The sequence below is a fragment of the Neolamprologus brichardi genome, chromosome 11 (assembly GCF_056152115.1).
Source record: "Neolamprologus brichardi isolate AB-2024 chromosome 11, ASM5615211v1, whole genome shotgun sequence".
NCBI classification, from domain to species: domain Eukaryota; kingdom Metazoa; phylum Chordata; class Actinopteri; order Cichliformes; family Cichlidae; genus Neolamprologus; species Neolamprologus brichardi.
In genome coordinates this window covers 858,392-871,004 of record NC_142114.1, presented here as the reverse complement: position 1 = coordinate 871,004, position 12,613 = coordinate 858,392, and the positions used below count along the sequence as shown (strand labels likewise).

At 41.4% G+C, this 12,613-nt stretch overlaps 1 protein-coding gene across 2 annotated transcripts in view; it reads left to right on the top strand.

The window, feature by feature from the left end:
- gask1a (golgi associated kinase 1A) overlaps positions 1-12,613 on the top strand; it is a 94,548-nt gene that overhangs the window by 34,454 nt on the left and 47,481 nt on the right. The window contains exons 2-3 of one of the 2 annotated variants that reach the window (XM_035909968.2): positions 3,905-4,917; positions 7,756-8,193. In XM_035909968.2, the coding sequence (XP_035765861.2) occupies positions 3,905-4,917; positions 7,756-8,193 (1,451 nt within the window). Of the gene's footprint in view, positions 1-3,807; positions 4,918-7,755; positions 8,194-12,613 lie in introns of both variants that reach the window. The other variant, XM_006796001.3, reaches the window with a different exon arrangement.

Here is a 12,613-nt window from a genome sequence, read left to right as displayed (position 1 = left end):
TTGTATAGCGCTTTTACTAGTCCCGCCTAGGGACCCCAAAGCGCTTTACACGTCCAGTCATCCACCCATTCACTCTCACATTCACACACTGGTGGAGGCAGCTACAGTTGTAGCCACAGCTGCCCTGGGGCAGACTGACAGAAGCGAGGCTGCCATATCGCGCCATCGGCCCTTCTGGCCAACACCAGTAGGCGGTAGGTGAAGTGTCTTGCCCAAGGACACAACGACCAAGACTGTCCGAGCCGGGGCTCGAACCGGCAACCTTCCGATTACAAGGCGAACTCCCAACTCTTGAGCCACGATCGCCCCACTAAAGGTATCATATTAGATTTAATAGTTAAGTATTATAATCAAATTCAGTCATTAGCTGAAAAACTGACTTTGTGCAGTTTAGCTTCATAAATTGTATGCAGGAGTGGGGATGGGAACTGGGAATGTCACTTATTAATTTGATTCTCAATGGATTGTCACTGGCTCCACTTTGAGAGTCACCACCATCACTGAGCAGCACATCAATGACGACACGGCATGTAATAAATCTGCATGAATGTAATGTCTAATGTTGGGGTTGTTACTCAAAAAACTAATGTATTACACAGAACACTTTCCTAAAAAATTATGTCGTACTTTACTGAAACCTGAAACACACTGTCTCAAATTACCATTTGACAATATAAACCTATAGGCTACAGTTACACACACCATTACAAATCCTTATCCTAATGAGGACACGTGTGATCTTTCTCTTTAGTATTTAGGGTAAGAACACAAAGCCGACAGCACAAATCAAAGATGGAAACGAGCACAAAGAGACTTTAAAGTAAAGTGATTTTACTCAAGAAAAATGTACAGTTAGAAACAATGGCTGCTTTGGTTGCCTGTTTAAGTTCAGGTTCTGGCTGCTGCTGGGGTCAGCAGACACTCAGTTTTATCATCACTCTGTGTAGGTGCTTGCAAAGAGCTGAAGTTGTTGTAGCAGCAGAATGCAGTTGTCTTCTGGATGCACTCTCGTCTTTTGACCAAAAAAAAAGTTTTGTTTGTTAGCAGGTTAACGGCCACAGTTGTGAAGATATGTTCACATTTTATGTGATGGTAGATACCAGTGATAGGTTGAACTAAGATGAAAATCCGGCCAAGGTCCCACCAAATTTGAAAATCAATAAAAACTTTATTCATCCATTCATTCGCTTCTGCTTATCCTTTTTCACGGTCGCGGGGGGTTGGAGTCCTCGCAGCTGTCTTAGAGCGAGTGGCAGGGTACACCCTGGACAGGCCGCCAGTCTGTCGCAGGGCAAACATATAGACACAGACAACCATTTAGAGGTTCCAATTAACATATCCCCACCAACTGCATGCCTTTGGACTGTGGGGATAGGTTAAAAACTATATGTTACCCATAATATTTTATTGATCGTCTTCAAACTTAAAAATAGACTAGGCCTCGAGGGACATACCTAGGTACCTAGGTTGGCTAAACATTTGACCTTGACCTTCATTGGTACTGCCCTAAGGTCAAAGTTGACCTTGAAAAGAATTTCAAGAAACCATATTGAGTAACGCATTAAAGTGCTGTGCAATCTGTCACCCGATAACATCACAATGATCCCATAAAGTTTTGCAAAATCACAGACTACATGAATATATCTTAAAATCTCAAGTTTTTACAGCTTATAGACGCCAAAGATTTCAACCAGTTCTGTGTAAGTTAAAAATAATATAATGCACCCTCTTGGTGTGTAATGTTTCAAGGTCATACATCTGTATTGTGTATTTAAAAACATCATAGAACATCGAAATTGAATGAATTTGAACATTTCAGATAAGCTATTTCTGTATTACTTGAGAATTTGTATTAATAGTTAAAATATTATGATTGTGAATTTCTTAATATTTTTAATATTTTTAAGCTATCTAATAATTGACCAACCAGTTAAAGATTAAAGTGTTTGTGGGACTGCAAATAGCATCTGATTGTTAGATAAACATTTCAGATAATAAATGAATTGATCAAATGTGCTACATTGAATGTCACTGAATCATTAGTGTGAGACTCTGCTGAATTACTTTAAATAAATGAGATCATTACTGAGGATTAATATGATGTGTGGATAATGACCAAATACAATATAGCTTTAAGGAGTTTATCTGCATTATTGATTTGGAGTAACTATTTAAACCTCTTTACAATGAAGGTTAAGGTGAGTTTTCAGTCATCCTGCTCGAAAGTGTCTGAGGCAGGCGAGCTGCAGATTTGCTGTGAAATCCAATCCATTAGCGTGAAATATAAAAAGGCATTAAGAGGTCAGTAAACGCTGCCAGTCTGCTCAGTAATGATCTCATTTATTTAAAGTAATTCAGCAGAGTCTCACACTAATGATTCAGTGACATTCAATTTCTCCATGTAGCACATTTGATCAATTCTGGACTGAATGTGTGGCTACTATAATATACTGTAGTCTCTTTAACACTGTTAACTACAGCATTAACAATTGTCTTTGAGCGGTAGATGAATATATCTATATAAGTCTGACACTCCAAGTCTCACACTGGTACTGTTGGGTAGTTTGTACAGGCTCTGTCAGCACAGGCAGCCTGATTCAGGCCGTCCAGTCCAGGAGAAGAATAATGGAATCCTTTCACAGGTGGAGGAATCTGGGCATGTTGTTAAGAGGCTTTGAGATGAGGAAGAGATCTCAAGGGTCTGAAACATTCCTTCACCTGAATGCAGAAAAAAATGAAGGTGATGCAAAGGGAGGGAGAGAGCGAGAGAGCAGGCAGGGACAGAGCAGTTATCTGGGTCAACCTGGCAGCTTTCACATATGGCTTTACTTACAGGTGGGGGGAAAGTGTGGTATTCAGATGGCGCTGTGTGGTTCATCCAGCAGTTGCAGGAAGTTTTGCTGATGGGAAAAGTGCTGTATGCGTCCTCTGCCACTTAGCTTCTTAATATTTCCACTGGTAGGCCACCCTGTCTGCAGAGGAGCTACCATCCTGTTCTCAAACAATTTTATTTCGAGTTTCAGCTCAGAGCTGTCAAATAAAACAAATGCTGCTACAGAGACTTCTTGCAACACAACCCCTTGAAAAATCGGACGATAAATCATTGGAAGGGCCAATTCCAGCTCTATTATTTGAATGTCAGCGTCATGGAGTTATAGTTTTGCTGTTTAAAAGCAAATGGAAGGAGTGCAGTCTGCAGTAAATAAAGGGCTAGCACCTCTGCGACAAAATCACTTTGACAGAGCCTTCAGCAAGAACACCACAAGTCGTACTGGGGCAGTGAGAGCACATTGTGAGGAATACGGCTTTTCCATCCTTGCTGGGCACAGGCAATGGGCATGCCACAGCTGTATTGGTCTCAGCTGGATAGGTCCAATGCAATTGTAAGCTACTGGAAAAATGCAGCTGCCTGACACCAGCTTTATATTCTTTATATTCTGCTCCTCACAGATTCATGTTTGTGCAGCATGGACAGGACGTTTCAGTGCTGATGGCTCTATGCTACAAAATTCCAGATTATTCCTCTCACGTAAACTGATGACTCAAAGGTCACTATTCTGATCTCATGCAACCGACCCGAGCTGTGTGCCAACATCAAATTGTTTTTCAGCTTTCCCTTGTAGAGTTTGTTTCCACATGCCAGGAGAAAGACCTCGCAGGAGCACTGAGCACTCCAGTCTGTTTATTGCAGATGCTATCTTTGATTTTTATGTTCCCTCTCCATTATAATCATTGGTCTCTCAGTCTCCCTCTAACTTCTGTTTCTTTTTATCTCTTTTTGTGTTTGGTTTTGTTTTTTAACCACAGGCCTGGCGAGTGTGGTCCAAACTCCGGTGTGGTCACAAATGGATCCTACTTCTTACCCCTCTTTTCCTTCTCTTCCTCATGATCTTTGTGATGACAGTCACCCTGCCACTCCCTTCACCACCCGCTCACATCGCCTGGAGGTCGTCCCGGGCCCTGAGTTCTACGGGGGAGTTCAGGTCCAGGAACAGGATTGTGGAGCCCCTTCCAGCTGCTGGCTTCCAGCAGCCACTCGCTCACATGTACAGCAGGAGCTTGAGAAGCAGCAGTAGAAGAGAGACATCTAAACATTCTGTGCCACTTAAACCTTTCGGGGACGCTGCTGGCAATGACAAAAACAGCATCAAAGAGAGACGTCACGCTGACATACAAAGAAATAAACACAAAAGCAAAGGCATTGCCTCCAAGAGAAAAGAGCTGGCAGGCGCCAGCCAGCCAGCCAGTCATCACCGTCCCCATCCAGAGTTTATAGACAACAACATGCTGCCAAAGCACAGAATTAAACCAAGCAACCACAGTGCTGTGGCAACGCAAGCTACACAAACATACATTTATCTTGAAAAGAGTGCTTCAGCAGATCCCATAGAAAGTGAGACAGGAGCTGCAGATAGACAGGCAGCCAAATTAAGGTTTAGACACACAAACAGGAATGCAGACAAACAGATACATGGCAGCCATACAAGTGCAAAGATAGCACAACAACACCTGGGTTTAAAAAAACACAAACAATCAACAAAACACAATCTGAAATCAGACAATGTGCAGGCTGTTAAAAAGCCCGCTGGATATTTCCTAAAACACCGTAATCTCTCTGAGGATCCCTCAGATGCGAAAAAGATCCCGGGATCACTGGCCAACAGAAAGGCTTTGTCCAAACCAGAGGTCGCTGTGATGGAAGATGACATCGACTGGTGTCAAAGCTTTACAGAGCAGGACTTCCCAGACAGCGACCGCAGAAGGATCAGGGCCGACTTGCACCGCCTTCCCTGGTTCAGCAGGGAAGACATCCAGAAGATGGAGTTCCTCGCGAAGGGCGAGGTGGTTAGCAAGACCAGGATGCCGGGACACGGACAGGTGCTCCAAGTTGCACTGGATGCTCCAGCAGACCAGCAGGTGTGTTGTACTGCTGACTGTAATTTTAAGTTGAAAACACTTCTCAATGTTAAAAAGCTGTTTCCTACTTTTTCAATCACATAATGCAGACGCCTCACAGACGGACACAGATGAGGTGAAAGCAGGTGAAAGAGCGCTGCTCTGATATGACCATAACAAGCCAAAGGTGTAATTCGGCGATGTAAGCTGAATACTGCTTGAGATTGTCAGCCCGTATTGTGTTGGCCTTGAATATTGTGCCATCCTTGTCACACTTCCTGAGACACACAGGGTCAGTGGTGACGGCATGCCTGGGTGACAGGATGAGATGCTGAATTCTGCAAAAACCAACAGTGAATGCATCTTAGCACTGTGCATGTGTAATCGAAGCCGGATACTGTGTGAGGCATGTTATTCTGCACCAAAGAGCATCTATTATTCTCTAGAACTATTTAAAACAGCACTCCTGCTGCTGCACTTCATTCTCTGAACACACACACTGTGGTATATTTTGACTCAGTCTCACAGTCGCAGTCATCTCACTGGAAAAACTCATTATTGCACCAAATGTGGATGAATTGGTAAGACTTTATAATCCTATTACTGCATAAAATGTTTGTAATATAGTTACGCTCTATGAAGCATTAGTAATCAGTTAGTAAATACTTATTTGTAGAGCATTCCTTCTTATTTTGTACTTTCTAAACATGGTTTAGTTTGAATTAATAAGCACATATATAATGGAAATAATGCCAGCACTGTTATACTTACAGTGTTGGGGAGTAACGGAATACATGTACCGCCGTTACGTATTTAAAATACAAAATATAAGTAACTGTATTCCGTTACAGTTACCGTTTAAAAAGGTGGTATTTAGAATACAGTTACTTTGTTGAAATAAATGGATTACACAGCAGTATTTTCCCGTGTCATATTGTGGCGGGTCAGGACTTTTGTTTGACAGTTACGTTCCGTTGTTCCAGGCGGCAGCGTTACGGTTGCCATGGTTACAGGCAGACGCTCTCTCTCTCTGTTGTGCTAAGCTAATAGGCAGAATGCTACTGGTATAGCTCTAAAGAATGTAGCATCATAGGCAGTGTAGTCCGTGCTGCAGGGAGAATGGACTGACATACACGTTATGTGGCTATGAGCGCGAGAAGGGAGAAAAAGGCGAGTGGAAAAGTATGAGCTGTCATTGAGCAGAAACGGGAGCTGGAACCATGTAAATATAATAATAACCACTGCAGCGAAGAAGAGTGCCTGACGAGCCCAGTTGTAAGTAAGCTATTAAGACTCGACTGTACACCGTGTTCGTGTTTTCCTCCGAAACAATAAGTTCAGTTGGAGCAGCCTTTAAACGCCTCTCTCTGTCTCTCGCTAGCAAAGTTGACCCAGACAACAAAGTAAAGCTAGTTTTCAGCTATGAGCCCTACAGGAACCCGATGTATTAGCCAGAGGTCCCTTTACTACGGTTCGGAGCCGCGGACCTTCAGTAACAGTAATAAATCACAGCAATAGTAGATTCACATAGTTGTAAACAGCATGATAATATATTAAGTAATCCAAAGTATTCAGAATACGTTGCTCTCATCGAGTAACGTAACGGAATACGTTACAGAATACATTTTGGGGCATGTATTCTGTATTCTGTAGTGGAATACATTTTAAAAGTAACCTTCCCAACACTGTATACTTATAAATGATGGATTAACTGTAAAGTATTACAGTAAGTACTACAAGTTATTTATTTATTTAATGGTTTGTGCTGCCATTTAGAAAGTCCATGTAAGTGATACAAAAAAGTATTTTGTTCATTCATGCAAAAAAATATGATAAAGACATGAATTTATTGTTTGTGTGGTGAAAGCGGTTTTATAAATAGTTATTTCATATTTTAATTCAGTTGATTACTAGTTGTTAGTTTAGTATTTTGTGTGACTGCCTCAGCCTTACAAAGCAGAAAGTATAAATAAAACTGAAAGGTCAGCAGGACGCTGCCTTCACAACAGAAAAGAAACAGAAGCATAACGTGACAGAGAACATGTGCAAACAGAATACTGAAATATGTGCCAGACCACAGTCTGGGTTTGTAGAGGATTTAAGACATGCTGAGAAATCAAACATAATAACATTATCACAAAACAATAGAGAATATTTCACAGAGCTTCACAAACAAGTGTAGATACCATAAATTGTCCACCATATTAAACAGTTATATTCAAGTCTAGCGTGTTAATAAAGCCTTCACAAATTTATGTTGAGTATTACTCAAAGCTGTTTTGGTGAACTACTGCCCATCTTTACTTGGGGGAAACTGCCTGTCTCAGGGTTGCTTGTTTTATACAAAGTCGTGTTATTGATTTGTCAGTTTTGTCAGTTTAATTCCAGAATGAAAGTGTTGGAATAACTTATTGTTGTTTCAGTCTTTTCATGGGATTTGTGGCCAAAACCAAAAATCTAGAGTAACAGCAGTTTCATCCATTAAGCTGGATTGTCATGCAGTGAGTGTGTGACACAACTAAGAGCTGATGGTTGTGCTCACAAGTCAAGCAGGTTTTTGGTTAATGGATTCCTGCTGTTTATGGAAAAGAAGAGAAAAATATATTACATTTGAAAGAATTCAACAATATTATTATGTATACTCTAGCTCCACCTTTGGCACATTTATATATGAAAGATGTTAAAAGGTCCCATCCTTTAATTACTGGATAAAAAGTCATAATTTGCTAGTTGAATAAATATTCAGTTTGTCATAAATGAAGTCCTTACAATTAAATATGCATGGCTATAGGATCGTAATGGGTGCATGGTCTTAGAGTAAAGTGAACAGCATTATCTAACTGTATTCATCCATCACAGAAGCCATTCGTGATGGAAGACTCACATCAGCACGGAGAAGGGCGTGGACGTTCAACTACCCACAGTGAGCGCTGTCAGCAGGGCTGCTGCTCCCTGGTCAAGCGCACTGATGACTGGATTGAAGTGTTCGCCTTCCACCTGGACAGAGTGCTGGGACTCAACAGAAGTCTCCCCACAGTTCTGAGGACCTTTCATAGCCACGTGCTGCCCAACAGGTACATTAATGGCATCCCCAGACCTGCAGTGTGGTGGGACCCAGATATTCACCACCTTTCTGATGAAGACAATGACCAGAACTCAATACAGCTCAGCTGGGTTCACTACCAGAAACTGCTAAAAGCTCGCTGTGGGAGTGAAACAGACCTGAGGTCAGCCCCCTGCGTGGGAGTGCAGCACTCAGAGTGGGGAAGGCTAGCTCTTTTTGACTTCCTGCTGCAGGTAAGAGAAGGGATTTTGTACATTTTCCTGTGGCTTCCTACTGTACTAATATTAAACTGTGTATATACAGTGGGGCAAAAAAGTATTTAGTCAGCCACCGATTGTGCAAGTTCCCCCACTTAAAATGATGACAGAGGTCAGTAATTTGCACCAGAGGTACACTTCAACTGTGAGAGACAGAATGTGAAAAAAAAATCCATGAATTCACATGGTAGGATTTGTAAAGAATTTATTCGTAAATCAGGGTGGAAAACAAGTATTTGGTCACCTCAAACAAGGAAAATCCCTGGCTCTCACAGACCTGTAACGTCTTCTGTAAGAAGCTTTTCTGTCCCCCACTCGTTACCTGTATGAATGGCACCTGTTTGACCTCATCATCTGTATAAAAGACACCTGTCCACAGCCTCAACCAGTCAGACTCCAAACTCCGCCATGGCCAAGACCAAAGAGCTTTCGAAGGACACCAGGAAAATAATTGTAGACCTGCACCAGACTGGGAAGAGTGAATCTACAATAGGCAAGCAGCTTGGTGTGAAAAAATCAACTGTGGGAGCAATCATCAGAAAATGGAAGACATACAAGACCACTGATAATCTCCCTCGATCTGGGGCTCCACGCAAGATCTCATCCCGTGGGGTCAAAATGATCATGAGAACGGTGAGCAAAGATCCCAGAACCACACGGGGGGACCTGGTGAATGACCTGCAGAGAGCTGGGACCAAAGTAACCATCAGTAAAGGTCACCATTAGTAACACACTACAACGGCAGGGAATCAAATCCCGCAGTGCCAGACGTGTTCCGCTGCTGAAGCCAGTGCATGTCCAGGCCCGTCTGAAGTTTGCCAGAGAGCACATGGATGATACAGCAGAGGATTGGGAGAATGTCATGTGGTCAGATGAAACCAAAGTAGAACTTTTTGGTATAAACTCAACTCGTCGTGTTTGGAGGAAGAAGAATACTGAGTTGCATCCCAAGAACACCATACCTACTGTGAAGCATGGGGGTGGAAACATCATGCTATGGGGCTGTTTTTCTGCCAAGGGGACAGGACAACTGATCCGTGTTAAGGACAGAATGAATGGGGCCAAGTATCGTGAGATTTTGAGCCAAAACCTCCTTCCATCAGTGAGAACTTTGAAGATGAAACGAGGCTGGGTCTTCCAACATGACAATGATCCAAAACACACCGCCCGGGCAACAAAGGAGTGGCTCCGTAAGAAGCATTTGAAAGTCCTGGAGTGGCCTAGCCAGTCTCCAGACCTCAACCCCATAGAAAATCTGTGGCGGGAGTTGAAAGTCCGTGTTGCTCGGCGACAGCCCCAAAACATCACTGCTCTTGAGAAGATCTGCATGGAGGAATGGGCCAAAATACCAGCTACTGTGTGTGCAAACCTGGTAAAGACCTATAGTAAACGTTTGACCTCTGTTATTGCCAACAAAGGTTATGTTACAAAGTATTGAGTTGTATTTTTGTTATTGACCAAATACTTATTTTCCACCCTGATTTACGAATAAATTCTTTACAAATCCTACCATGTGAATTCATGGATTTTTTTTTTCACATTCTGTCTCTCACAGTTGAAGTGTACCTCTGGTGCAAATTACTGACCTCTGTCATCATTTTAAGTGGGGGAACTTGCACAATCGGTGGCTGACTAAATACTTTTTTGCCCCACTGTACATCTCCAAAAGTTGATTCTGTTCATCTGGACGTAGCGTTTTGTGGGAGAAAAGTTTCGTCACTCATCCATGTGACTTCTTCAGTCTCAGCTGACTGCAGGGAGGAACGCTGGTTTGAGTGCGGAGTCAAGGAGGCCATTGACGTGAAAAGGGAAAGACCATCTCTGAATCGAGGAGGGGGCCTAAGGGTACATCTTTCGCCATCTTACAATGCTGTGATTGCAGCCATTCCCCAACTCTCTGTGAATGGTACTCATGGTCATTGATCAGTGGTCTTTGATCAGTGGGTTTTGGTCAGTGTTTGTTGATCAATGGTCATGAGAATTTGCATAATTACAATTAAGGAACTGACCTCCCAGCCCATTGTTCCTTCAGTGGGCTGGTTTCAGTCATTATGCAAATGTACTGTTTATAAGATTTGGGAAAACCTGCAGTCAGCTGAGACTGACGAAGTCACTTGGATGAGTGACGAAACGTTTCTCCCACAAAACGCTACGTCCAGATGAACAGAATCAACTTTTGGAGATTTACTTTCCTGGATGATTGAGAATGCATCAAGAGGTGTATATACAGTTCAGCAGGACAATTTCTTTAGATCGAAAAAGCTGACATGCACTATTAAAGTTATCCAGAAGACACAGGACAATGAATGGAGTTTGCAACTACTACTACTACTGATAATAATGATAATAATAATAATAATAGTAATAATAATGACAATGAGTGAAAGGCACATTTTTTAAAAGCATCAACCTACCCACAAACCAAAAAAAAAACAGCTAGGTCATGTGACCCTCACCTTGTGGGTTGTAGTGTAGTAACTTCCCAAGCTAGTTAACATTGATGCAACCTAAATTTCATTACGTGCTAGCTAGCTAGCTAAATTGCTAACTAGACAATAAGTTAATAGAGTTCATCACAGGCACTCAGATCTTGACTTTTCTGTTTATCAGTTTGTTAAAAGTTTTCTTTTTTTCTAAACAAGCAAAACACTCCAGTGTCAATGTCTGCTTTGGATTCTCCGCTCTCTTGAAAGTTACCAGTGTCAGGCTGACGTGCTGTTGGTCGGCTGCTTTATTTAGGCATGCATTTCAGACCTAAATACAGTTGAATCCAAGTTTTAAATGACTTGCATGCACAAGTCAAATGTTATTTTATGAGATCAGTCATGAGCTATTTTACATTATATAGAGGAGGCTGAGTGATGCCTTTCAGCTTTAAAAGTTGGAACATCTTGTATCTTGTATGTAGACAAACATGGGCTTTTTGATCAGCCTTAACATTGAACCATTAAATCTGACTAATATTCATACATGAATCTAGCATGAAATGTCTTATTCCTTGTACAACATTGAAACAGCCAACATTTGTTTCAACCAGGTTCCAACACTGAGGGTCAGTCATGTGCAGCCTTTTTAAAGCTCTCCCAGTCATGGTTCTGATATTGATTTCTGCTTTGCTGGATAAAAGCAATAAAAAGACCTGTTGTTGTTATTACTCTGACATTTGCTTCACAAGTTACACAAAGCACATAGTTGTATAAGCATGTGCTTTCAGTGGCTCGTGGATTGGGGAAAAAAAGACACTTATGGAGTGAGAATGATGAATGTCTGCTCTCAGACACAAAAACCCACAGTGGCCAAACTGTTACATTTAGGAGGTAATTAAAGCTGCAGCGTTATGTGTAAGAAGCCATCTGGTCACACCTTGTAACTAACGCAAAGCTCTTTGTAGTAATGATCCCACCAAGAAGAAAGTCGTCTAAACATTTTTCCTAAGAGGATTACAAGCCACAGATCACTTGTGAAGTATAAAGCTGAAGTGGTGATGTACTAGAATAATATAATGTCATGTTATGGGTAACTTTAATCTGAAACACCTGGTTCATGCTGAGCGACAGCTGGATTTAATGAGCTTTTATAATAAATGTTTAATGTACATAGTGTACAAAACTAATCTCTGCACACTTTATGCCTGTGGAAAAAAAATGTTTCCACTGGACAGAAAATTATACCGTGTGAAGACTATTATATATTCAGCAAGTATAATTTGTAGCATTTTTTGTATTAAAAGTTTATTATTGCCAATATGAACTCTTACCCGACTTATACATGACATAGCAGATACAACAGAGGAGCATAGCAGTACAGGGCAGTCTGCTGTATGTCTGATTGCACTTAAGTTGATGGCTGTGCCATTTCTAATGTTTTTCTTAACCAGACAATCTTCAAGGAGATAAATAATCTGGAAAAACTTATCATTGTGACTGCACTGAATTTGAATTTTATTCTTTCTAACTTCATTCATTTAGTCAAAGTGACACCCAAGCATATTATGGGCTATTATAAAGTCCGCTGATGTGGTCATTTCGTGTTTATTGTATTTCTGGCTGTTCATCAAATTCCCAGTTTTATGCAGTTTTCCTGGTAATCACATTCATCCTGCATAGAGATTTTCTCATCAGTACAATCGCAGCCCAGGAGGAGTTTAACTATAATATGTACTGCCATCACTATAAGTATTGGTTTATGTATTCCAGTGATACTGCGAGCTAATATGTAGTTTCACTGTAAGTGATGTCCAGCCATCTGTGATCAGGATGATCTTTCCCTACAAATATTTTTTCTAATTTTGTCTGTAGTGGTATATTAGATGGTAAATGGCCTGTATTTATATAGCGCTTTACTAGTCCCTAAGGACCCCAAAGCGCTTTACATATCCACTAGTAGGCATGGGTGA